General features: G+C 29.3%; 2 protein-coding genes across 2 annotated transcripts in view; one reads left to right on the top strand and one right to left on the bottom strand.

Moving 5' to 3' along the window:
* Positions 1–24482, bottom strand: part of neb (kinesin family member nebbish) — a 30317-nt gene extending 5835 nt beyond the window's left edge. Inside the window, exons 1-6 of the mRNA XM_011495537.1 lie at positions 24067–24482; positions 23271–23801; positions 22653–23199; positions 22351–22578; positions 22144–22272; positions 259–419 (exon numbers count right to left, since the gene is read on the bottom strand). Coding sequence (XP_011493839.1) covers positions 259–419; positions 22144–22272; positions 22351–22578; positions 22653–23199; positions 23271–23801; positions 24067–24176 — 1706 coding nt within the window. The 5' untranslated portion in view covers positions 24177–24482. The remainder of the gene's footprint in view (positions 1–258; positions 420–22143; positions 22273–22350; positions 22579–22652; positions 23200–23270; positions 23802–24066) is intronic.
* Positions 12770–18784, top strand: LOC105368813 (fledgling of Klp38B). Its single transcript, XM_011507941.1, has 2 exons — positions 12770–12980; positions 18155–18784. The coding sequence occupies exons 1-2, from the start codon at positions 12878–12880 to the stop codon at positions 18406–18408; spliced, it is 357 nt and encodes a 118-aa protein (XP_011506243.1). The 5' UTR covers positions 12770–12877; the 3' UTR covers positions 18409–18784.
* Positions 24483–24773: the final 291 nt, after the last annotated feature.

Below are 24773 nucleotides of genomic sequence, written 5' to 3'. Positions count from 1 at the left end.
TAAGAAGCTTAATTTGTAATATTCGTGATTAATATTCTTGAAATAATGGATATTAATATATTATCATTATCCAAACACCATATTTCATCATAATTTAAGATTTAGGTACATACTACTTCATAATACTTCCAATAAACTGAATATTTAATTTAGATTGGTGGCAAATATTTAATTTTCAATAATAATAACATTTTCCTTATTAATTTTTTGTTTTAAGATTAAATTTAAAATATCTTTTGTAAGAACTATGATACATACCGTATCAATCTATCATTAGGATTTTCATTGATTCGAATTCGATTAACGATAGCTCGAGCCTGATATGCATATCGAAGAGTCGCCAAAGTTTCTTCCAAATGTACATTTGCTGGAGAAATCGTCCCCAGCATAGCGGTTCGTGAGTTTCCTCCAAGACTTTCCTAAAAAAAATGAATAAATACATGTTCGGGCACTTATTACATTAAATTTTTTTAAGATAAGCACTTGAATTAGCGCAACAGAATTTCTCGTTTCAAAAAGCAATGAATTACGTGGTAAGTAATAACGTAATAATAATAAAGGTAAATTGAATTGTTAAAATGTTCGATCAGTAATTAATTAGAGAGTTGTAAGACTTGGCAATTAAAAAAAAAAAAAAAAATAATAAATTTCTCTACTGAAACAATAATCTATTTGAATGTATATGAAATTAATGAAAAAAAAAAAAAAAAAAAAACAATAGATAATCGGTAGTTGCTGTCTAATTACTATATAGTTACTGTATAATGGTCTGCCAATACTATATAAAAATGCATTCATTTATTAATTGTATTAATAATTATTTATATTATATCTGCACTACGTTATAATAATCTTAATATTACACCAATTTCTACCTCTTTTATGTCAATAAACGAGTAATAATTGTAAATTAATCATAAAATGGGAAACGGCAAAAATATTGTAACACATTAAAAAAAGGTTCATTAAAAAATGAATGATAAAATAAATAAATAGTAATATTGTGTTTTGTTCCGTGCATGTAATCTGCATAAATAAATGCAAGTGCTAGAAATTTCAAACCTTACTAAACTGTTTACAAGACAAAAATATACCAATGGAAAGTAATACAATGACACACATTAATCCATATACGTGTATTGGCCAAATATTGTTTAAGCACATTATTGTAGAGTGATGATTTTTTTAAAACACATCGATTATCAATTATTAGTAATAAGCATGTTTTGATAATAAATTATGTCCGTTCAAAATCATCGTCTTAAAAAGCTCTACAAGATCTTATCGCTTATTTTATTGATAAGAATATAAATGCACTGTTCAATCATACAACATATCATTTTCAAATCACAAAACTATTTACGTGCATGTGCGCATGTGTGCGCGTATGGTTAAGCGATTCTTTTATATAATTAAGATATTTGAATGTACACCTCCTAAACGTAAATATTTTCGATAATAAATATGAGTTTAAATATATAGGCACAACTCATAATCCGCAATTTTTACGTGGCAGACAATCTTCGGTTATCTGACCATCTTATACATTATAATGAAATAAATAATATATAATGCATATTGCAATATAATTTGTATCAAAATAATAGAGATAGTTTGATTGGATCTAATGAATATACGAAGAAAAATATTGTTCAATATAAATAAAACAATTGCTAAAATGAATCAAATACTTTATTGTAGTGAATTTATTTAATGGCGTGTATGAAATATAAATATTTACAAGTATATTGAAATATTTATACATCCTATTAATTAGATATTAATATTCATTTTATATATATATATATATATATATATATTATAAAATTAAAATCACAGTCACTATTGAATGTATTCCAGTATAATTAAAAAATGTATAAGCTCATCTGTTTTTATATCAATTTTTTCTTTTTTTTTTTCATTCTTTTTAAAATATTTCGGAATATTGTCATAACTGTAAACAGAATCATTAAATATATATATATATATATATATATATATGGTCTATTGTATATATTATATCTTTGACATTTATACAACAGTTTAGCTTAAAATACAGTTATAAAAGTATTACTCAATTCAATAAACAATAAATATTTCGTCCTTATATATTTTTGTGTACGTGCAGAAAAATGCATCTTATGCTCTTTCTTCTACACTGTAAAAGGAATTATAGAAAACATAAGAATGGATTTCTATATTACTTTTAGATTATCCCCTACAATAAATCGAAATTCGTTTATTTTATAAATGAAATTTATTCAATTTATGTCATCTATAATAAGTGTAGGTCAAATGACATTCTCTCAAATATTTAAGTATAAAGTAAAATTATCGGTTTGTTAACACTGATAATATATAGTCACACGTAAAATTGAAATATACAAAAATTTGAAAAATTTAATCTTTATATTTATTTTTCATATAGATTAAATTTATGAGCCCAAAAAAAAATAAAAAAAAAAGAAAAGAAAAAAAAATATACGAATTACGTTATTTTTATTTGGTACTTTTAACGCAAAATTTAATTCAACGACAATGGAAATAGTCCCGTAGTGTGTAGGGGATTCTTATACGTGCATAAACGAACATATTTATTAAACAATTTTTTTTATATTTTATATATAATTTCCACACGCGTCGATCAATAAAAAAAAAAGTTTAAATAACGATTTCTCAGAATATTGGTTATAAGCGACACGAGTGAATTGAAAAATTCATTTATCGATCTTATGTAAACATAATTGAAGGCTATTTGGTAGAACATTATCGCAATGTAAATACAAGTTCTAAAATCGCAAGATCAAATATATCATCTTATGTTATATTACTTCACTACGTATTTACATGTTAGGTAAAACAAAATGTACTTATTTGCAAATTACATTAAATACACCAACGACGAATAATTTACATCTTACCTATCTATTTTTCATTCTTATAGTACTGCTAATAGTAATTTACGAAATAATTTGAAATATTTTAATTAACAAACATAGCGTAATAATTAATAGGTTTATAAAAAACAAAAAAAAAAAAAAAAAAAAAAAAAAAAAAAACTGTTATTCTTAAGGTGTTCTATTATTTTAATCGAACGTCCAAATTATTGATAAAGCATCGTTATATATTTATTTCTGCCGATTAAATAGAATCGACAAATTAAAAAGAATATAAGAAATGTTTAATAAATTCGAGTTTATCTACGAGAATTTTAAACTTTAAATAATAAGGACGTTTTCCTCGTCCTTTCTATTGTACGTAAAGATAAAAAGTTTCTTAAAGACACCTCAACACCCCTTCATAAAGCAATTTATGAATTAAACTTTTATCTATAACACATTATTTTGTATGTTAATCGAGCAATAGTATTTTATTTTCATTTACAAATAATGAAAATAGATCATCGATTCATTTAATGGACAACGATTTGCTTCCGAAATTTAGGTATTTCCAATTAAACGATAACAAATTTTTTTTGGGAAAGTACTAATTTGTTCGTCACATTTATTTTCCGTGATAGCCTTATCTAAAACTTGCGCAAAACATTTGTTTTATAACTTTCACTTGGATGTAATTACAAAATGTCGCTTAATTTTTAAGGTCAACAAAAGTACATCATACATTTACAGTTTGTTCGAAAATGGTAAATGAGATGGCAATTTAAAGTGAAACAAACAAATTTGCACAATATTTGCATAGCTTTGAAGCTATTAATTTGTTAAACGATTCATGATTTTAATGTAAATAATATAAATTTAAATATAGCATGAAAGCTTAAACTGAAAATATCAATTTGAATTTTACTCAAAAACGTTTATTTCAATGTTTATTTTTTTTTTGTGCAGATATTGTAATAGTTCAAGACACAATGAAAATGATTTCAATAATGAATTGTTGAGTTATAAAAATTTTAGTTTCGTGTCAATATTTCGATTTTTAAGACTAATTTGAGTTTCGTAACATTTTTGTTACACAAGTGGTAATCATAAAAATATTAAAACTGTCAAAATAATTATAAGTTTTATCATTATCATAAATATTTTTTAATTTTTATAGTATTCATATTAGAGTTAAATAATAATTAATATTTATAAAACGTAAAAGATTATCCTCTTTTTTCATTATTAATTTATTTCAAAATTAAAATTTGTAAATTATAGCAAAAAATATTTTAATAGTTAGATTATATATTAATATTTTTTATTTTTTAATTAAGTAAAATTTGTCATCATTATGGTAGTATAATTATTAAATAAAAAAAAAAAAAAAAAAAAAAAAAAAATATATATATATATATATATATATATGCTATTCACAGTTAATATTTAATAACGAGTATCACCAATTATTTAAATAACGCAAATATAAATATAATGTTATTATACATTTCAAGATCATTTTGTTTACGTCAATAATATAAATATCTAAATATAAAGAAAAGATTCTATAGAAAGACAGTATTTGTCTGAAAATATAAATAATTTTTACTTACAAGTAGTCAAAAATTTACACATAAATGCTAATGAAAAACAATTACTTCAAATATTACAAATGTTTAATTTATCTATTTGGTTTTCCAAATTTATTAAGTGTCTAATATACCAAAGTCGAAAAACGGATGATCGAAAGAATCCTTTATATAATTTATAAGATTTATTATCTCTGTAATAGTTCAAATATGATAAATTAGAATATATTATTAATGAATATATTATTAATCGACGTTATAATCTAAATAAAGATGTGCAATTTTTCACTAATTCATCAATTACGAATTATGACTCTTGATAGTATTTTTCGGTATTTGTTCAATATTTATTATTACGCGACGATTATATTTTTAAATGCCAGATAATGTGTAATAAACTGATCAAACTAGTAAACAACTAATACATTGAGATGTAAATTTATTACGCACATAAGTTAATAATTAGTTTTACGTATCTTAATACCAGTAAATTCTTTATACCAATCGATTCTAACAAATTAATTCTAAAATATTAATTACATTATTAAGACAAAATAAACTTGATTAAGAAGATAATAATTTATAATTTAACATTCTATCTCTTTTAATTTAATTTTATTTCGCAAGACGTTACTGATAATAAAATATAAATAATTATATCATAAAACAGTCTGTAACTGATAAAATATTAATATTGCAATTAACGTCACAATGTTTTTAAATAATGTTTATTTATCCACAAGCAGAGTATTTTACTTTATGCCACTAATGATATATTTACATTTAAATAGTTTACAAAAGCATTATTTATATGCTTTCAAGTAAGATGATTAGTATACAGTTATCACTGTATGGAATTTGAATTATTATGCTGTCAGTATATTACATATAGTTTCAAAACATTACTTTCTAGCTTTAATTATCTAGAGTTGATTTAAGTTTGTAATATTTATATTGAAATTTATATTTCTTATCTCAAACTCGTACGTATGATAGTGAAATAAAAAGCTCAACAACGTAAATAATCACGTAGTGATTGTATTGTATGAATCGCGCAACAAATTGTATTATTTCTATAGGAAAATTGTTTTTTTTTTTTTTTTTTTTTTTAATTCCTTTACTTAGCTACGTAACAGTTCGTATCCGCTTAATCCGTGACTTTATTGCATTAAAAATCTATCAAAATACCGATCCTTATGAAATCCTAAGCGTAAATAAATCGTCCATATAACACAACTGAAAATTTTGTGTAAAATCAATATTGCATATACTAGGGCATGAAAAGAAAATATGTATAATTTAATTATTTATATAATTGTAATTGTAATTGAAATCTTAATTTTGTAAAAGTATTCCACATGCGCCTTATTAGGAGAGTAAAATTTAACGATTCTCGAGTTTCGTGTCTGGAAAAGGTAAAAAGAAAAAATGCGAATAAAAAGTTCGTACTCGTATGTTGTTGGTATGAAACCGGTTTTGTCTCTTCTCGTTTACCGCACTATTGCACGCAAACATATCCAATCTACCATCGCTTTATAAGTCGGAAGTACGGTGGTTTGTATGCGTCACTCGCTTAAAAAATATACAATGAATCACATGTATAACTTCTTTTTATTTTGCTCATGATCCCTTAGTGTAAAAATTCGGAGTCTATATTTAACCATAGTTATTACGTCGCATTTTAAAGTACTGGTTTTTCACATACACAAATCCAGCAGAGCAAAGTGTTTCAGTTACGATGTATAAACTATTATATGATTTTATATCTGTATTTTAAGTTTTCGTACACTTGGTTAACTTATTACAGTTTAATGCAGGCAAATTTGAAATAATGAATTAAATGTTTAAGATAATTTCCGAGTTTAATTATAATTCAATGTTAAATTTGAGCTTTACATCAGAATCGGATGATTCGACCATTCAATTATAATATATGTTGATTAATACGCGATGAAAACTATTTAAAAAATAGAATGAATTTAATTCAAATTAAAAGTATTTTAAAGATTGACGCAGTTAGATTCATTAATAGGCATTTTTCAAACTATCGCGTACGTAATTTTCATAATTGTACAGTTTCCAATGCATTAAAGAAGTCATCATAAATTAAATATATATTTTCTTTTTATTAACAATAAAGAAGTATTTTTTTTCTTTTAATTTTTTTTATTTATGAAATAAAAATATTTATATATGAACGTCACTTACGTCACCATTTTTTTCTTTTATTATTTATTTACAATATAAGTTTCTCAAATTACTTAAGCTTTATACGGAATAATAAATCTTAACTTTGATAAATCACATTATATATATATATATATATATATATATATATATATATTGTTATTAGACAAGTTGAGAAAATTTCCGGAGAATAGAGTTTACATTTTAAATTGGAATAAATTAAAAAAAAAAAATGTATCAAAGTATTACGTTAAAATAATATTCTATTTTATTAATATAAATAATAATTATCCTTGTATATGATTTTTTCATAATAAAGTCAAAATATTTAAAAATATTAATATACATCTAATAAAATATGTGGAAATAATAATAGAACAAAAACTAAAGAAAATAATTAACTGAAGTAATTTGAAAATGTATATTATTATGAATAAGATAATATAAAAAGTACGTATCATTATTAAAATATTTATAATTTTTTTTTGAAAGAACATATAATTTTATTATACCAGGAAAAAAATTACATTATCCTATTTCTCTTATTAATAATTTCCTACAAAGTATTGTTATTCTTGCATCTTCTGTTGCATTACGAGTAACTTCACCAATTCACAATAAAAATTTTTTTCCATACTTTCATTAATAACCTTAGCTTGGAATGAATATGTATATTCTTTGAAATGATATATTAATAAAGATCCATCTAATACTACGAAATAACAAAATTTGTCGAATTAAATGAGAAATTGGAAACTACAAATAAAAAACTATTAAACCAAGCAATGATAATATGAATAGTTGTTAATTAATGTCTTCATAATAACAATGAAAATTATCTTAAATATTTAAGATATAATCAATTTGAATATAAAATATCGTTTTTATTATATAGATTTCAATATTTATTTAATTGAATTATTTACTGTATGTGTGATGAACTAATTAACAAGTCACAAAATTTTCTACACTTGCATTATATTTTGTAAATACTTTTTATAAATGATTCTGTTAATTAAACTAAAATTGAAGATTATTATTTAATTGCAGATAATAATCCATAAGCGTATATTTTTATTTTATTTTATTTTATTTTATTTTATTAAATTACAATCACAATATTAATGGAACATCTACCCTGCCATACAAAGATAATATATTTTTATTGTAATACTAATAGCATATTTTCCATACTACGAGCTTATGAATTAAACCAATTGTAATTTAATTTTTATAATTGAAATTATTTTTTATTAAATATTTTAGCGCCTTTAATATTTGTCAAGATTTTGGTATAAAAAATTTACATAAAATGTTATTACGAATTGAATTTCTTCAAACAATAGAAATATTTTAATTATCGTTTTAATAAATAAGTATAATTATTTGACTTAAAATTGGATATTTATTTGCAGAACAAGTTAACAATCTAAGTAAATTAAACTTTGATTATAAAATGAATAATTAAAAGGTATAATAATCGGTGAATATTTGATAACGTCAGATATATTTTTATTTTTATTTTTTTATTATATAAATTTATTATAATAATAAATATTTAAACTGTAAAACTGTTGTTTTAATTTGCGAACAATCAGTTATTTTTTATAAACAAAAAAAAAAATTCACACGAAACATTAATGTTTACTATTGTCTGGTGACAAAACTATTGACACAAGTTGATACAAGAATTAAAAATAATAACTAAACATTAAAAAATACAAAATAATTTAAATAAAATAAACATTGTTGTGCATTTTATAATAAAAGAATGCATTCCATTGTTTTTAAAACAATATAAAATGTATAATCAGATACAAAATGTATTAACAATCTGATAAGATATCTAACATAATTCGTCGAATAACGATTATAATTAAGGCTAATAAAAAGTAAATTTTATATAAACAGCATTCTTGTAGTTTTAAATACAAATATAATCTAAATTAAAATTAATATCAGACGAGCATTGAATTAATAGTAGTGAATTATAGTTGAATAAAATTTAGATAATACAAAACTTAAATTCAATATGAATATGAATTTTTGTTGAAATTCAATTGATATTGTTCACCAAATGTATTTTTGATCAATTAATTAAAGTAAAATAAACTTAATTCAGATAAACTTTTAACTTCATAACGTGAAAATTTAACATAAAATCATTATTACATTTTATTTGCCATAAAATAATCACATATTTCTTATGAATTTATTAAAATGATTTATATATAAATTAAAAATTTGTTTCAAAACGTTTAGAGCCCGTAAAAAAAATTCAATTTTATCTAATCATAAATAAATTGAAACATATCTTATAATGATACCGTAAATCATAGGTATATTTTAATAATATATAATTATATTATTTTTATTTAATAATTATGAATATAATTTACATAATACAATTCAGTGCGATTCAGATGGATCAAATCCTGTGAGTCTGCAATTGTAATACAGAAAATTTTTCAAACATAAAGAGTATCATAATGTCTTATTTATCATTTATCCTAATTCACTTGTTTTTTAGCAAAAGCCATTTAGTTTCATAAACACTGAATAAGTGATATTTGCCGATAAATCATTAATAATGTATTAGATACAAAACTTGCTATGTTAATTTAGATCGACGTGATTATCTGTTTTAATTATGGCAAGAATTAATTCTCTAAAAAATGACAGTGATCAATTTATATATAAGTTATTTATGTTTTTATTAGATGATAATTTTTTCTGACTCTAAGAATAATTTATAAGATACATCAATCGTGCATTTCTGATAATGAAATTAATGAAATTATATATTAACAGTTAATGCAAATAATATCATATATGTTTGCTTTTAAAGCTTATGTTTTATAAAACTAATGATATAAATAAATAATTCTTCTTCTTGAAATAAAACTTTGTACGCAATGTTTATTTTGAAATTATATCAAAACATTTTCAGAGAAAAATTTAATAATAATCGGTTCAAAAAGAAGTTTACACATTTTATATTTTCAATAGAAAGCAAGATTATATAATATATGTGCACATACAGAGAGAGAGAGAGAGAGAGAGAGAGAGAGAGAGAGAGAGAGAGAGAGAGAGAGAGAGAGAGAGAGAGAGAGAGAGAGAGCAATTCCCAATAACTATGAAATAAATATAATAAAATTTAATTATTACATACATAAACATTATTAAATAATTTTTAGAACAATTAAATCGTTTATCTATTAAACATTTAGGAATGAATAGCGAAAATAATTGGTGTTGATCACTTAAATACCTTCGTCGAAAGAAATAATAGATTTAATTATTAACAAAAATTCCATTATTTATTAAATATAAATGTAACTTCTTAGTGACGCGGCATTAATGGATAAACTTTAGTCAATTATATAAATTATATTCAACACGGCGAAAATATATCATTGATTTCCATGTTTTGTCAGAGCGATGCGAGGACGATGCGAGGACGATGTGAGGACGATTCGAGGACGATGTGAGGACGATGTGAGGACGATGTGAGGACACGGATAATAGTAGTAGCTTCTTTTTAAGGTAATGTTAGATGTGAAGAGCCGATAAAATTGTGTTCTTTTATGTTTGTAAATATTTATTTCTAAGCTATCTTATATTCAAGGGAATCATTTGTCTTGAAGTAATGCAAGTCAAAGTATTAAAAAAAAAAAAAAATTATGCAAAATATAAATAAAGTATTTTCTTTACTTTTACTTGTATGTCTGTTTTAAACATAATAACATATTTTTTATATTATAAATTACTTTTATAAATAATATCTTTAAAGAAAGGTACATAATTATTAACTAAACTATTTTTAAAATGTCTGGGTGTAAATTTTTATATGCATTATTTCGAATCGAAGAAAAATAATTAACGTTTTTTTATTTAATTTTTATTTATCTTTGACAAAAATAAATAATATTTTTAATTATACAATTTATATTGTAATATTAGAAGGGCAATGATACTTGATTATGTAATAAATTCAATTACCATATAAACTAGATAAATAATTATTTAACGCGTAACCATGCCCTTGATATTCTAACCTAACAGATTTTTAAGATTTTTAACGTTTCCCTTACTGTTAGCAATATTACAGATTTGCCTTTATTTGTAATACAGTAAAATAATAAAATAATCGTGATTCTGATGTTCGTATATAAAAGCGTAATAATATCGCTCACATGAACAAAGTCGTAGTTAATAATAATAATAATAATAATAATAATAATAATAATAATAATAACAACAACAAAAACCAAAACAAAAAATAAAGCAAAGAAAAAACAAAAAAAAAATTATGTACATTTTGTCAAATGTGAAATTCACAAAAACAATAATAATAATAATGCTTTAGTAGTTGTAAAGAAATGAGAGCCAGACAACGTGTAGGCTTATGTAAAGAGTAGAGTAGAGAATGGAAGCGCCATATTTTTACTGCGTAGAATTCTAGTTTTACGTTCTTAAGAATATTACGATTTTAAATTCTTTGACTATTGACATTTTCTCATTGGATGTATTGAAATAATGAAAAGTTTAATTAAACCCAAAGCTCTAGTTGTAGATTAGATCACAATTGCGCGCTCTTTAGATATTGACATACTTAATGAAAGCCTATAAAATAGATATTCTAAATAATATATAATTTAATATATAGATATTTTATCGGGTACATATTTTATTTATTGCTTAAAGAGTGGAAATTTTAAACCACAATATTATAAAGCGAAGTCAATTCATCGGAATATTTTATCGAGTAGAGAATAAGTTTTGAAACAAATGATTTAAAAATGGCAGGAGTTTTAGGTGTTAAAAAGGGTTAATATTAAAAGAGTGCCCATCAATTTTGTTTATTTTATTTAATTGTTATTCTCCTAATAGAAATATTTATATAACCGATAGAACGATAAAAAATGTAGCTGCAAATATTCATAGAATTTTGCCAAAATTATCCTGACTTAGTACTCTCATATACAAGCTGACGAGTGCTCTTTAGTTGCTATATTCGACCAAATGTGCAAAAAAAGTACAAAGTAATGATTCGTTAAATCGTTGTTTTGTCGAAGTTTCGACATATTTTTGTTATATATTCTTAGAATAACATGGGGTTAATTGTGCAATTCAAAAGCGTACAGAGACAAAGAGTGGGGAGGCAGTAATACGCGCACACACACACACACACACACACATATATATATATATATATATATATATATATATAGAGAGAGAGAGAGAGAGAGAGAGAGAGAGAGAGAGAGAGAGAGAGAGAGAGAGAGAGAGAGAGAGAGAGAGAGAGAGAGAGAGACAGGCAAAGAAGTGTACGTGCGCGTATGCGCGAACGTTTGAACCACAGAGAAAAATAAGAGAGGCAGTCAGTCAAAAGGGATAGAGAAAGCCATAATAATGCGTCCAAGGTATAGTAAATGAAAAGCCTTTTTACTTGACCTTGTAGGAGGGAAATAGAACGAGAGGCTGCGAGCAATCTATTTAAGATAAACTAAATACTACAGGTTAATCAAACGTAAATTTACATAACAAAGCTTTGGTATTGCACATGTTTGCGCATATTGTCACCTTCATGTACGTCACAATACAATTTACGATAATATTTATATTAAAAATCACACAGGCGGTAATCATCATAAAGGGGTTTTTGCTTTTTCGTTCAAATTTTCCATCAAAATGGTGAAAAAGTGGTAAAACGGCTTCCCCAAAGATTAACAAATAACAAAACGATGGAAGGGGCGGTCGTCGGGTACAGAGAAGCTCGATCGCTTAACTTTGCATCAGGTGCCGCTGCTCGTGGCTCGACTTTTTTTATCTGATCCCACATGAGCATCCCGTTCCAGCATCCCGAACTCCTCGATGGGTAGAAAGAGAGAAGAGATCACGCGTGGAGATCGACACGTAAGCAGTGGCACCTACTCGGCTACGAGGGCGAGGCGGAGACGTATGGGACTCGGGTATGAGGGGAGAGGGGGATTATAAGGGGGCGACGGGGGGGGGGGGCGGAATAGTGAGCCGCAGCGCGGGAAGGGGCTCGCCGGGCGCCGACGGTTATATGCGCGCGGCTCAATCCGCGGACCGACAGTCGTAGTCCGGCGGTCCGACACCGCGACCATCATCGACTCTTGGCAACGCGCGCTCGACGACGATTCGGGGGGTTGTTCGTTCTTGCTGACGTTCCACGCACGCCGGTCGCACACAAGGATGGACCTCGTTTACATACCGGAGGTCCTCACCTTCGGCTCCTTCCGCAGCCCCCAGTACCGAGACTACGAGCAGCCCTGGAACAGGAACTACTTCGACGACGGTTGGTGTCTTTTTCGTCCCCCCTCTCCCCATCCCCCCACCTCATTTCCACCGGGCTCGTGCCATCGATTTTCTCGTTTCCCGGTACTTATCCCGCCCGCTCTTTTCCCAAACCACTGATCCGTAAGCAATTTTCAATTTTATCTTCGACTCCTCCGCACCGGCCGCCCGTGTACCGCCTAAAACGCTCGACCGAGACAATAACATCACAGCCTCGCACGTATTCTCGCACGTATTCTCGTAGGTATTCTCACAGGTATTCTCACGCACGCATTAAACGCGGCATTTTGTAAACACGCGCTTTCCGCGGCGACATTTGCACGCTTGGGACTCGAAAAAGTCAACGGAACTCTTTTACCGGTGCCTGAGTCCCGGATTAAGAAGATTCTAGAGCGAACCAGGGGGGAGTCTCGACATAACGTAAGCTCGCGGTCCTTGCGACCTCTGTAAGGGACATGGCTTATCGGGCTCCTTCGTTCCTGAGATTTCGGCGATTGCCGATGGAGCTCGGCAGCATCGAGTGCGACTGCGTCGCAAGGCTCACAGCGAGTTTCGCCACTTGTCACAGCAGCCATTGAGTCGTCGAAACTTCCTTCCCAAAATTCAATTCCATATTCCCATGCGTGACCAGATGTACCAGAAGATGCGGTGCCGCTTAGCGCGCATCGTCATTCCCGCCGCCCCCCCGCCCGGCCCGGCCCGGCCCGGCCCGGCCCATCCACGCGCACGAATCCCCCCTCGGCTCTTATCAATATTTACATCGCGTACACTCACCGTGTCGATTAACGCGGAAGAAGACCAGACAGACGATGTGACGACTTCGAGAGCAATCTCGGCTTAGTCGAATCCTTCGGCCAGCAGCGTACTCGCTCGACGCGACACAAAGTCGAAGGCAGACCGAGAATGTGCGCGCGCACTCTTCTCCATCCATTCATGTCCTCGTCGTGATCCATACGCATGGCGCATACCTATTTCCCTCGTCCTCCCTCTTCTACCCTTAATTACAATCGTAGGCGGGGGAACTGCGCGACTTGGCCTCGGATTATTTTGCCAATCTGTCGCTGGCTAAAGGTAGAGGCGCCGTTTTTGTAAATCGGCCGTTTTTGGGTGAAGGTGAAGCTATTATCGAGTGCGCATAAACAGCCGAACGAGCTGAGATGAATGTCCCAAACACCGATGCGTACGTTTTATTCTGCCGAGAATCATTACGTATTCCCCCTACCGCGATAAGAGCAACTTATCAATATTATTTTTCGTCGAGTCAATGATCAGCATTTTAAAAGGGTATAAGTCGAAACGCAATTCATCAAATCCCTATGGAGAGAATAACGGATGAAAAAAGAATACTTAAGCCACCTGCGGAGTTCACCGAACCTACTCACATTTGAGCTCACACACCTGTGAGCTTCACACAAAGCTTTTCATAATCAAGCTACTAATTGCCATTCGCTATTTATCAACACGAAATATCTTCGACAATTGTAAATTCGGAGAAAAAAAAATGAAAGTTCCTCTCTAGTACGCTCGTGTGAGCTTTGATCGTAAACTTTGAAAAATTGGCAAGTCGCCATTTGCCACAATTCTAAATAAAATCTCATGAAATATGTGTCAAAATGTTTTGATATTTTGCAGCGCTATACTGTATATAAAAAAAAAAAAAAAAAAAAACCGCGATTTAATTAGTTGCTTATATTTGCATCGCGTGTACAGTTTGCGCGCTCGTAAGCTAATTCAAAATTTAATGTAATACGCGCGCGCGCGTCTGTGTACATTCTTTCGTGGTTTCCACGCGATCCGCAATACATAAAATACAAAATAATTCGATATTTTTTTTCTTTTTAATTTCAAATATTGGAATGTATAATTTAAGTGGCACGTACGCGAGAGCACTCGTTAATTCTCTTCAATTAATTATGTACAAAACATATGAAAACAAATATAAATAAATAGTAAATGCGTTATCTGTCGGCATTTTAAGATTAAGTAAATATAAATATTGAAGTAATTATCGCGCCGTTTACGAAAGATCGCTTATTTAGTAAAAAAATATTATTACACGACAGTTAATTAAGAGAAGAATGTTCAAAGAACTTCTTATTTTTATACGCGTTACCGATTGTTGTTTGCTTTACTAAATGAGTAAAATAGGACTTACGCAGAAAAATTGTGCTTAAAAAAGCTTATCAAGATATACAAAGAAACCGTAAAATCCATGCACAATCATATTCGAGCGATTATCTTTATTCTGTATTGTGGAATTACTTTGTTTATAATTGCTCATCTATTTTAAGATATATATATATTTAATCAATTATTATTACCGTGACACTTTTTCGTTATATTTTTTATATTGCCAAAGTACTTTAAATGGATTACAGCTCAATAAGACGATTAACGGCATATTGGAGAATTATTTATCCATCTATAAATAGTATGTTAATTTGATGTAAAGCTAATTTTAAACGTAATAAGAATCTAGTCATCGGATGTATTACTTTTCGTTATTATCTTTTGCATATCTTTTGCACTTACTATCGTGTCATTCTCGATGAAAATACACAAATGCGAATTGTAAGGGGATTGACACTTCCTCTGAAATTCGCATAAATTGATTTGGAGCTCGATGACGAGCCTATCTTAGTCGTTAACGTAACAAAAACGAAAGCCCATAACAATTATCCTTTTGCCAAGGATGAGAATAAAATTGCAAACATTACCCGCTGACGAACGGATAGGCTTTGTGCTACAAGGTAAAGAAGAAGAAAACAAGAAAAGTCGATTTCTATGACAAATGTCGTGCTGCAACGGCCCATCGGGCCCTTAACCCTAGATACGCCGCACGTGACAATAGTAAGGATAAAGCGAGAGTAGCTGGTCTTCGTCTAATCGACATTCAAACGCCCGGCTCACAAAGGTTGGAAATCGAGGTCAACGACGTTTATCTTCCCCGCGGCCCGGAGGCTATTTATAGTGAAAGGCGACGAGAGTTACGAGTAACCGAGACAAATAGAGGAGGATAGGAGGAGGAGGAGGAGTGGGGGGGGGGACTTGTTAGATTCGGGTGTTGCTCGAGTTCTGCCTTGCGAGTACCTCTCCGATCCGTCTATTTCGCTTCGGTCTACGTGAATCTACGGTGTAGTGGCTGGTAGTGGTAAGTGACGGACGGCTGATAAAAAAAATTTCGAGTCCTATTTATTATTGAGCGAGCGATGGTCGTCTGCCATAAGATGCGATGGGAGGATCAAAAGAAAAGTAAAATGAAAGCGAGGACGACTCGTTAGAGATCGCGCGCTTGAAAGTCGTGCCGACTTTTTTTGTAAGTTCAACGAGATTATGCTTTCGTGCTTAAGATTTATAAAGCCGCAGCTTTTTGACAAACAAAGATAATTAAACGGTTTAATGCACGAGCAATGTACAAATACCGCTAAAGATAAATTCCGATTGCGATGACGTAAGGCTTAACGGCAATCGTATTTTCACCTCTCAATAAGATCGCGATATTTGCCGAAATTTTATTCCGCTCAATCAACAAAACGAGCCTAACTGCTCTTCGGCCGTGCTCGCTCGTACGCTCGCACACACTCACGTAAATGCGTCGTGCAATAAATGCGTAGTATAATAAAGCGTCTCTGCTGCTGCTGCTGCTGCTGCTGCTGCTGCTGCTGCTGCTGGTGCTGCTGCTGCTGCTGCTGCTACACCGCGGGTGAGCGCATTTACGCATGAGAGTATAAATTCAATAGGGAGCGAAGCGAGGAGAATGAAAGGGACGATGGTATCGTCGCTACACCCTCCGCTCTTTTCCAAGTAGGCCATAAGCGCCGATCGGAGGCAATGTCAGGCAGTGCGCAAACGCAGGCCCGACGTCCTCAAGGGTTGCCGCCAACTGCACTTCTGCGCCACAATTCTTTCGTACGAGAGACTCGATTACGTCACTGCTCGTCGCTGATGTCCGCTCTAGTGTCGGTCTCGGCGACGGCGGCGGTAAAATTCGATCGATTAAGATCGAGGACGGACGACGAATCTTTGCGAAATCGCTCTCAAGGGCGTAGGTGTGAATTTTTACGGGAGCACGATACGTGATCTTAGCGATCGTATTTACTATTTATCTTGTGTTGTGATTTGATAGCGAATTGTGGCTTTGTAGTTCGATCCACCGATGAGATAAAAAAAAGTTTTTTTCCCTCCTAATCGTCAAAACGTCAAAACGTCAAAACGCGTTGCATAATTATTTTAAATACTCTTGCGCTTGAATGAGGTAATCGCGCGTTTTACAAAACATCCGTTCTCTTCGTGTGACCGATAAATCAAATTTCGAATTGAAAGAAAGTAGCATTTTTTCTTCTTTTTTGCCCCCCCCCCCCATAACTTTCAAACGCGATATTTATATAATAATATGGATTATTAATTATGTAGTCGACCGCAGCTAGGCGTTTAGATTACGCGTTTCTCGTTGCTGCGGTATTAAAATTAATTTTCAATGAGAACACCGATCGTTTATAATTTGATCCCTATTTGATTTTCATCGCTCTATTCTAACTTTTAATCAAAGGCGTATTAATTATTATTATTATTATTATTATTATTATTATTATTATTATTATTATTATTATTTTCTTTCTTGTTATTTCTTTTTATCTACAGTGTAATCAAATACCAACTCAATCAAAGCCCGAAACATTGATAAATATTAATCATTAAAATTTTCAATGCAAAGATTAAATCACACATTACACTCATTGTAAATACAATGAACAAAAAAATTAACAACTACTTAGGCGAAGTACATTCTAAAATTATATCCGTTACTAAAAACATTCAGACGTCCGTTAACAATTATCGCTCGCTTGTTTATCCTAAAAGTTCTAAATTAACTGGAATTAACAATTTCGTCTGCTGATTATTATATCAATAAAACGAGCGAAAGGGAGTCGACTATCATACGTGCCTACATGTTTATTATTTAATTCAAATTCAGTAGCACATTCTCATAGATGCAAAACCTGTAAACACGGAAATTTTTATTGACATAAATAGAATTTACAATTATGTCCCAGTAGTGCAACAGAGGCAATAGAGTTTATCTCAACTCGGGGAAATCCTCGAGAAGAAGTAATAATAATATTGGAACTCGAAAATCAATGGTAGCGGTAACAACGACGGTTGCTATATTTTCAGGTAAAGCAGCCTCGTACCATCATCACCGGCAGTTGCAGCAGCATCAGCAACAAAACCGCGACTCCGGCAGCAAAGACTCCTGCCACTTGTGCAAGGAGAACAAAAGGCGCAGCTTGGCCGCCTACATTCGGGGCAAGACGCGCAACAATTCTTGCAACGAGATATGCGAGGAGGAGGAGGAAGTCGAGGCGCAGGAGAAACCGAACGAACAGCCGGAGTTCAATGGCAAGAAGAAGGCGACGACGAGCGCCTGAGAGCGCGACGACGTTACAAATTATTCGACACATGTGTTTTGCACACGAAGATCGTTGAGCCCGAGACGAAGCCGGGCACCCAGGTAGTCTTCGTCCCTGGATTATCCAGATGCCGAGTGTCGCAATTCATACATTGGTAACTCTCTCAGGCGCTACCAATGAAATCCGTCTGTTGATAAATGAATCCTCCGCGATATCCGCTTCGATACAATAGTCCCCGTGAATAGTGTTGAGAGAAAAGTTTGGCAAGACACGATAAAAACTTGATTTGCTGCTAAGCGTCGTCATGAATCGCTTCTTTGGATTATCATTTTCGTTGCCGTGTGCAAACGACTGGAGCATCTGTTCGGAGATCGGGAAGCTTTGTTTTCCAAAAGTACGATCGAGTAGATCGATTTGATCGAGCAAGTCGAGCATTTTCAAATGAAATTCAAGTTACTTTTCTTTCGATAATCTTTCGCTTGGAATCATTGTTAAAACATAAATTTATTCTTAAAATTGTTTTCTGTTGCTTCTAAAAATGTATACGACATGCAATATGGCATCTACGAAATTACTATAACAATGTTATTTCTTTAATCGGGCATAGTAATAATGTATTGATTCGTTTCATGTGTCGTTTCATGCTCTCACATTATAATTGTACATTGTACAGTGCGTATATATGCATTATATACATATACATATAAATTAATACATACATGCATCCGCGCATACATACATACATACATACATACATACACAAATATATATATATATATATATATATAAATATATAGTTTTAAGAATAGTCTATTAAGAAAAATGGAAAAGATTCTAAATATTATTTTTATTCTTTTTTTTTCTTCAATAAGACTGATTATGATTTTTCACTTTACTAGATTAGGCATCTAATACTTGAATATTTTATTTTAATTTTATTATATAATTATACAAATTCCCACGACTTGTAATGATATTTATATATATATATATATATATATATATAGAAGGGAAACGATCAAGTTAAATATTTTGGATTTTATTATCAATGTAATAATATAATCGATATAATCATTTAAAAGGAATGATTTAAAATAGTTAGAAACAACATAGTTTGTAATTTAATTATATTATTATTATTATTATTATTAGGTTTGATATTATATTGTATTTTTGCTTTAAATTGCGCCTTAGAAATTATTTTACATTCTGCAATAATTATTTGTAAAATTTTCGTATCAAATTACTCGAGTTTTCATACAACAAAATAATCTACATTTCAAATATTCAAAAAATAAACAATACAAAATAATGAAAGTAAGAAAAAAATAACTTCATCTTCAAGTATTACTTGCCTAACATAAGAATTCTATTTAAAAATGTAAAAAATTATACTATCTTGTCGTGAATTTTAATATACACCAGTAAAATTCAATTATAGAATTGAGCATCAATAAATCCGAATCGTAGGAAGATATCATAGACATTTCCAATTTTTGAAAATGCTAATGAATTTATACAATGAGTTTATAAGAAAAATCGATTGTTTTTAGATGATTAATCTGAATTGCCAAACATTTAAAAGAACTTTAATTTAAATTAATCGATTAAAATTAATCTCTTAAAACTAATTGTTTGATTTGTAAATATATGATCCTTTGCAACTAATTTTATACACTATTTTTAATTTATGAATATTTTGACAGAATTATTTTTTTTCCTTGCAAAATGGGAAAGCGAAAATATATATGGTATTAAATAATATTGCGAATATTATATTTAAAATATCTTAATATTCAAGTTATTATTAAATTGAATAAATCAACTAACTAATTATGTTAAATACTCTTATGCTGTGTTATTTTTTTTTCTCTAACCTTTCCACGTAAATACACTACCTCAACTTATTAGATTGTAATATTTCAATAAAGAGCCTCTAATATATTCTTCTCGACGTCCCCACGGATGAAATTTTACAATTCAAAAATAAATGTTTTAAAAATGTTCTTGTACATTTATTTCAGTTCTATTTAAATAAATAACGCTAGGAGAAAATTAAAATTTTTAAATATATATTAATTTAATAAAATCTTACTCCGTTATAAAATTAATCGATAATTTACATGAACATCAAAGTATGACAATTATTATCACTGATAAAAACGATATGATTTCAAAATTAAAAAAAAATATATATATTTACATGAAAACTTATTAAAAATGATGATTTAGAAAAACGATATTTTCTATTTCATGCGATCGTGTAATGAATAATCTACTGGAATCTACGTAAGCACAAATTTAACTAATGATTAATTGAGAATGAATTTACTGTAAATTGTTATTAATAAGTGTTCTAAAAGTTTATTACTTCCATATTTGTCAAGTTTCATATAAACATTCGACGTGAAAAATATATTTTATATCACATAAACGCCATCAATATATCACGACGAGTTATTCATTTTCCAAAGTATGTTTTAAATATTAAATTATTTAATGAAAATAATTTTATAATTATTAATTTGACATGTACTATATTTTAATTTTTAAATAAATATAAAATTACGATGAAATCAAATAAATATTATTATGAAAACATACTATATGAGTAATCAAATTAATGAATATCATTATTATACGACAGTGGTTTTTGTAGAAAAAACTTATTAGAAAAAATTTACTTAACGACTATTTATCAACATATTTAACAACATCTTTTAACGTAGTATTTAAATGTAATTTAAATTTTTTTTCTTTCATTTTTTATTTATTTTTTTTTTTTTTTAAGAAATATTCTAGTTAATTTTTCCAGCATTATTTGCAAATTTAAATCTATGCGCACGCGCTTTTTGCGCACGGCACTACAGCTTAACAACTCCATGTTACCAGATGTAATGTGGAAAATGTTTTGATCTCCTAAATTTCTTTGTACCTAAGTTCACAAATGAATATTAGAAAATAATAATAATTTTGTATTCTTATGAAAAGTTTTTTGATAGGCTAATTTGTTCTATGCATTCTGAATGTAAAAAATTTCTATAAAATTAGGGACATTTTATGCTCAACATTGTGTAACATGGGTTTAAGGCGAATAACCACATTATTGGATGCGAAATCGTAAATAGTAATTTGTATAGCCCGATACGAACTTCTTTGTAAGTCACGTTACACATACCGTATAACAATTGTCTGATAATAAATTTTAAAGTGATAGATACGAGTTTTATTGGATTTTTATAACTTTAAACTCGGTGTTTTTCTACATTTTGTGTATAACAGAAGAAACATCTATACACAAGCCCCAACAATGGTATGGAAAACAATTAAAAAGAAATGTCGCGTTCAAGAAAAAAGCGGTAAGTTTTTGAAAACGAATAGTTTGTTTACATAATTTGAATATAAATTTAAATTTAATATGTAGATAAAGACAATGATAAGCCAAAATCTTGTGGCAACAACCTATGCAAATGCGGCGACCAATGCAAAAGATGTGGATCAGAATGCAAATGTTCTACTAAGAAGATCTATATTCGTTCCCCTATGTTTACCTACTACACCGATACAATGCATTAAATATGACGACTGAAAATATCTGGCAAGATTTCACTTTAATTGTATCATTTATAAGTGTATTAACCTAATAAATTGTGATTAGATAGTAATGTAATTGTGAAATATTCATAATTTATTATACAATTTCTACATATTAATAGAAAATAAAATTAAAATTTAGTAAAAAAATATTCTTACTTTCAAAAGCCATGTTAATACAGATTCTCGATATGGAACAAAACTGCGCTTTCGATCATTTGTACTATCAGCAAGAGATCCAATGACTTTTCCCAATGTTAAAAGTGATTTATTTATAGAGACACCTTCCTAAAAATTAAAAATTGCTTTGTAAGTAAATAATAATAAACTATTTTTAATAAATTATTTTCTTTAATTATGATTTACTCTTAATCTGTTGCCGCTAGCACATGTATTGCTCAGTCTTTCGCTTCCGGCAAGATCGACCAAATTAATCTTACTACGTCGACTAACTTCATCAACTTCTCTACTCGAAGATCCTTTAGATCGAGTTTGTGTTAAAATAATGGTAAAAATACTATGAGATCTAGAACTTTTTTCATTCATTCCAGTGGCTGCAGTAGCTTTTTGTGAGTTTCCTACTTTTAGCCATCCCTAAAATAATTTTTTTAGTATAAAACCTTTTGCAAAATCTACGAATAAAATAATGAATTACAAACAAACATTACCTTCAAGTCGCTGTAATTTTGTACAATGTGTTGACTTAAATCTACAATATATGGGCCAAAAACAGGATGTTCGCGTACTTTTAAAGGAGCTTTTTTCGTACCATTATTATTACTAATTAGAAGGTCGTGAATTTTTTCATTATAAATTTCAAAATAGCTTATTTCAACCGTGGTATTTATATAATTATCTAGTTTAGTACGTGAAAAAATCTCATGGCAAAATCTTGGAATAATACCAGCGTCCGAATGAATTTCTAAAGAATTTGGCTGTGCAGACTCCGATCCCATCATACTATAACTCTTTCCAGATCCGGTTTGGCCGTATGCTAAAAGACACACGTTATATCCTTCAAAAGCACTTTGAACTAATGGAATACCAATAGTGTTGAATACTGATTCTTGATTAGCGTGACCTTTCTTTAGAGGATCATTGTATGAAATAAAACAGTGATCGTATATAAAAGTATGTTGTGACGTATCGCAATCGACTATAAGATTCTGATTATTAACTTCAACAATTGAAAATATCTTTTGTTCGCATTGTTCCCTATGAAAGTTGTTAAATTTTTAAATGAAAGAACAATATGTAAAAGTATTTGCAATATTTAGATTACTTACTTAAAACTTAGTGGTCTTACTCTAATGCCTACTGTTAAATTACTATTCTCCCCTTCGTATAGGGTTTGCTCTTCAATTCCATTGTCAGTTTTTGTTTTTGGTGTTTCCAGATGTACCGAATTAAAACAATCTGGGGTTTGATGTAAAGAATTATCACTAAAGTAACGCTTCACGTGCCTGCGCGACGAACTTGTACCAGAGCGTGTATTTAAAATGTTTTTTGGTGTACAGAAATGAGTTACAGGAGTTTTATTACCAGAAAGTCTTGTATTAGACATATTCTTATTAACTATTTTCTCTTCTGAATTGCATTTTGATAAAGAAATATGATCATCTTGATTTTGTATCATATCGTCCGATTGTGCACGCACAAGAGTTTTAGATGATACTTTTGAGGTTTTGACATATTTTTGTTCTACATTTTTTGAACATTGATTATTGTATTCATTATAGGGTAGATAATTGATTAAATTTTTTTTACACGATGGAGAGCTTAAATTCGAGTTTGAATTAGAATTAACTAATGAATCGCTAAAACAGTAGTAAAAATATTTTCGTATAATATAAGTTTCAAGTTCAACAATATTACGTTAAAAATTTTCATTCAACATTTACTTAAATTTAATAATAGAACATGTTAATGAATGTGAATAAGTAGATTTTGGTGTGTAAATTTAGATAAAAAGAGTTTTTAATAACAAAATGGTATTAATATACAAAGTTATACCATTAAAAAGGGTTGTTTATGTTAGAAAAATATTTTTTATTAAAAAAAAAAAAAAAAAAAAAAACTCACGCTTTAGTAGGAGGTTTATTTTCTTTATTGAAGTTGGTTGGTGAATTTGAAAAAATTGCATTGCAAAATCCATACTGTCTTGCAGATTGTTCAGTATTATTATGAGACATAATCTAGTTAAATAGCGAAAAGTATATAAGTAATTCCAATACAATAGTTGACGAAAAATGTTTGAATTTCCGATGAACGTATAACCTTTCAAAACGTTCGTTTTTTTGTTTTCTTGGCTTAACAAACATATATCAAATTCATCGGGTATCTACTTCATATGAGGATTCTAGGAACTACATTATTTCTGGCAAAACTAAAAAAAATAACAATAATTCACCGTTGAATAGAAATTGATAAGCTTACCGATTAGATATTATCGTTGTCATTTATGACTTAAAATTTAAATTTTTCAAATCCTTGTTCGCCGTGTTCGGACTTAGGAATATTTACGCGTATGCAACTGCCATTGCGGGAATGTTTTGGTTGGCCAAAAGTCAAAGCGTCTGTGTTTGAATTGGTGCAGCAGTTGTACAATTTTGATTGTTATTTTTAGCGCAAATTTTTAAAATATTCATTTAAATGCAATAATATATTAAGAGCATATATTAAAGAGCATTTTTATTAAAATATTTGATCAAGAATTATATGTATATAATATGTTCGGATGGTTGTAAGTAAGAAGTCATTTAAGAAATTATTATTCCTTTAAACGTTAA

This window comes from Ceratosolen solmsi, unplaced genomic scaffold (assembly GCF_000503995.2).
Source record: "Ceratosolen solmsi marchali unplaced genomic scaffold, CerSol_1.0 scaffold1, whole genome shotgun sequence".
Classification (NCBI taxonomy): Eukaryota; Metazoa; Arthropoda; class Insecta; order Hymenoptera; family Agaonidae; genus Ceratosolen; species Ceratosolen solmsi.
The sequence above is the reverse complement of the archived record's forward strand: the minus strand, read 5'-3'. Positions and strand labels throughout refer to the sequence as shown.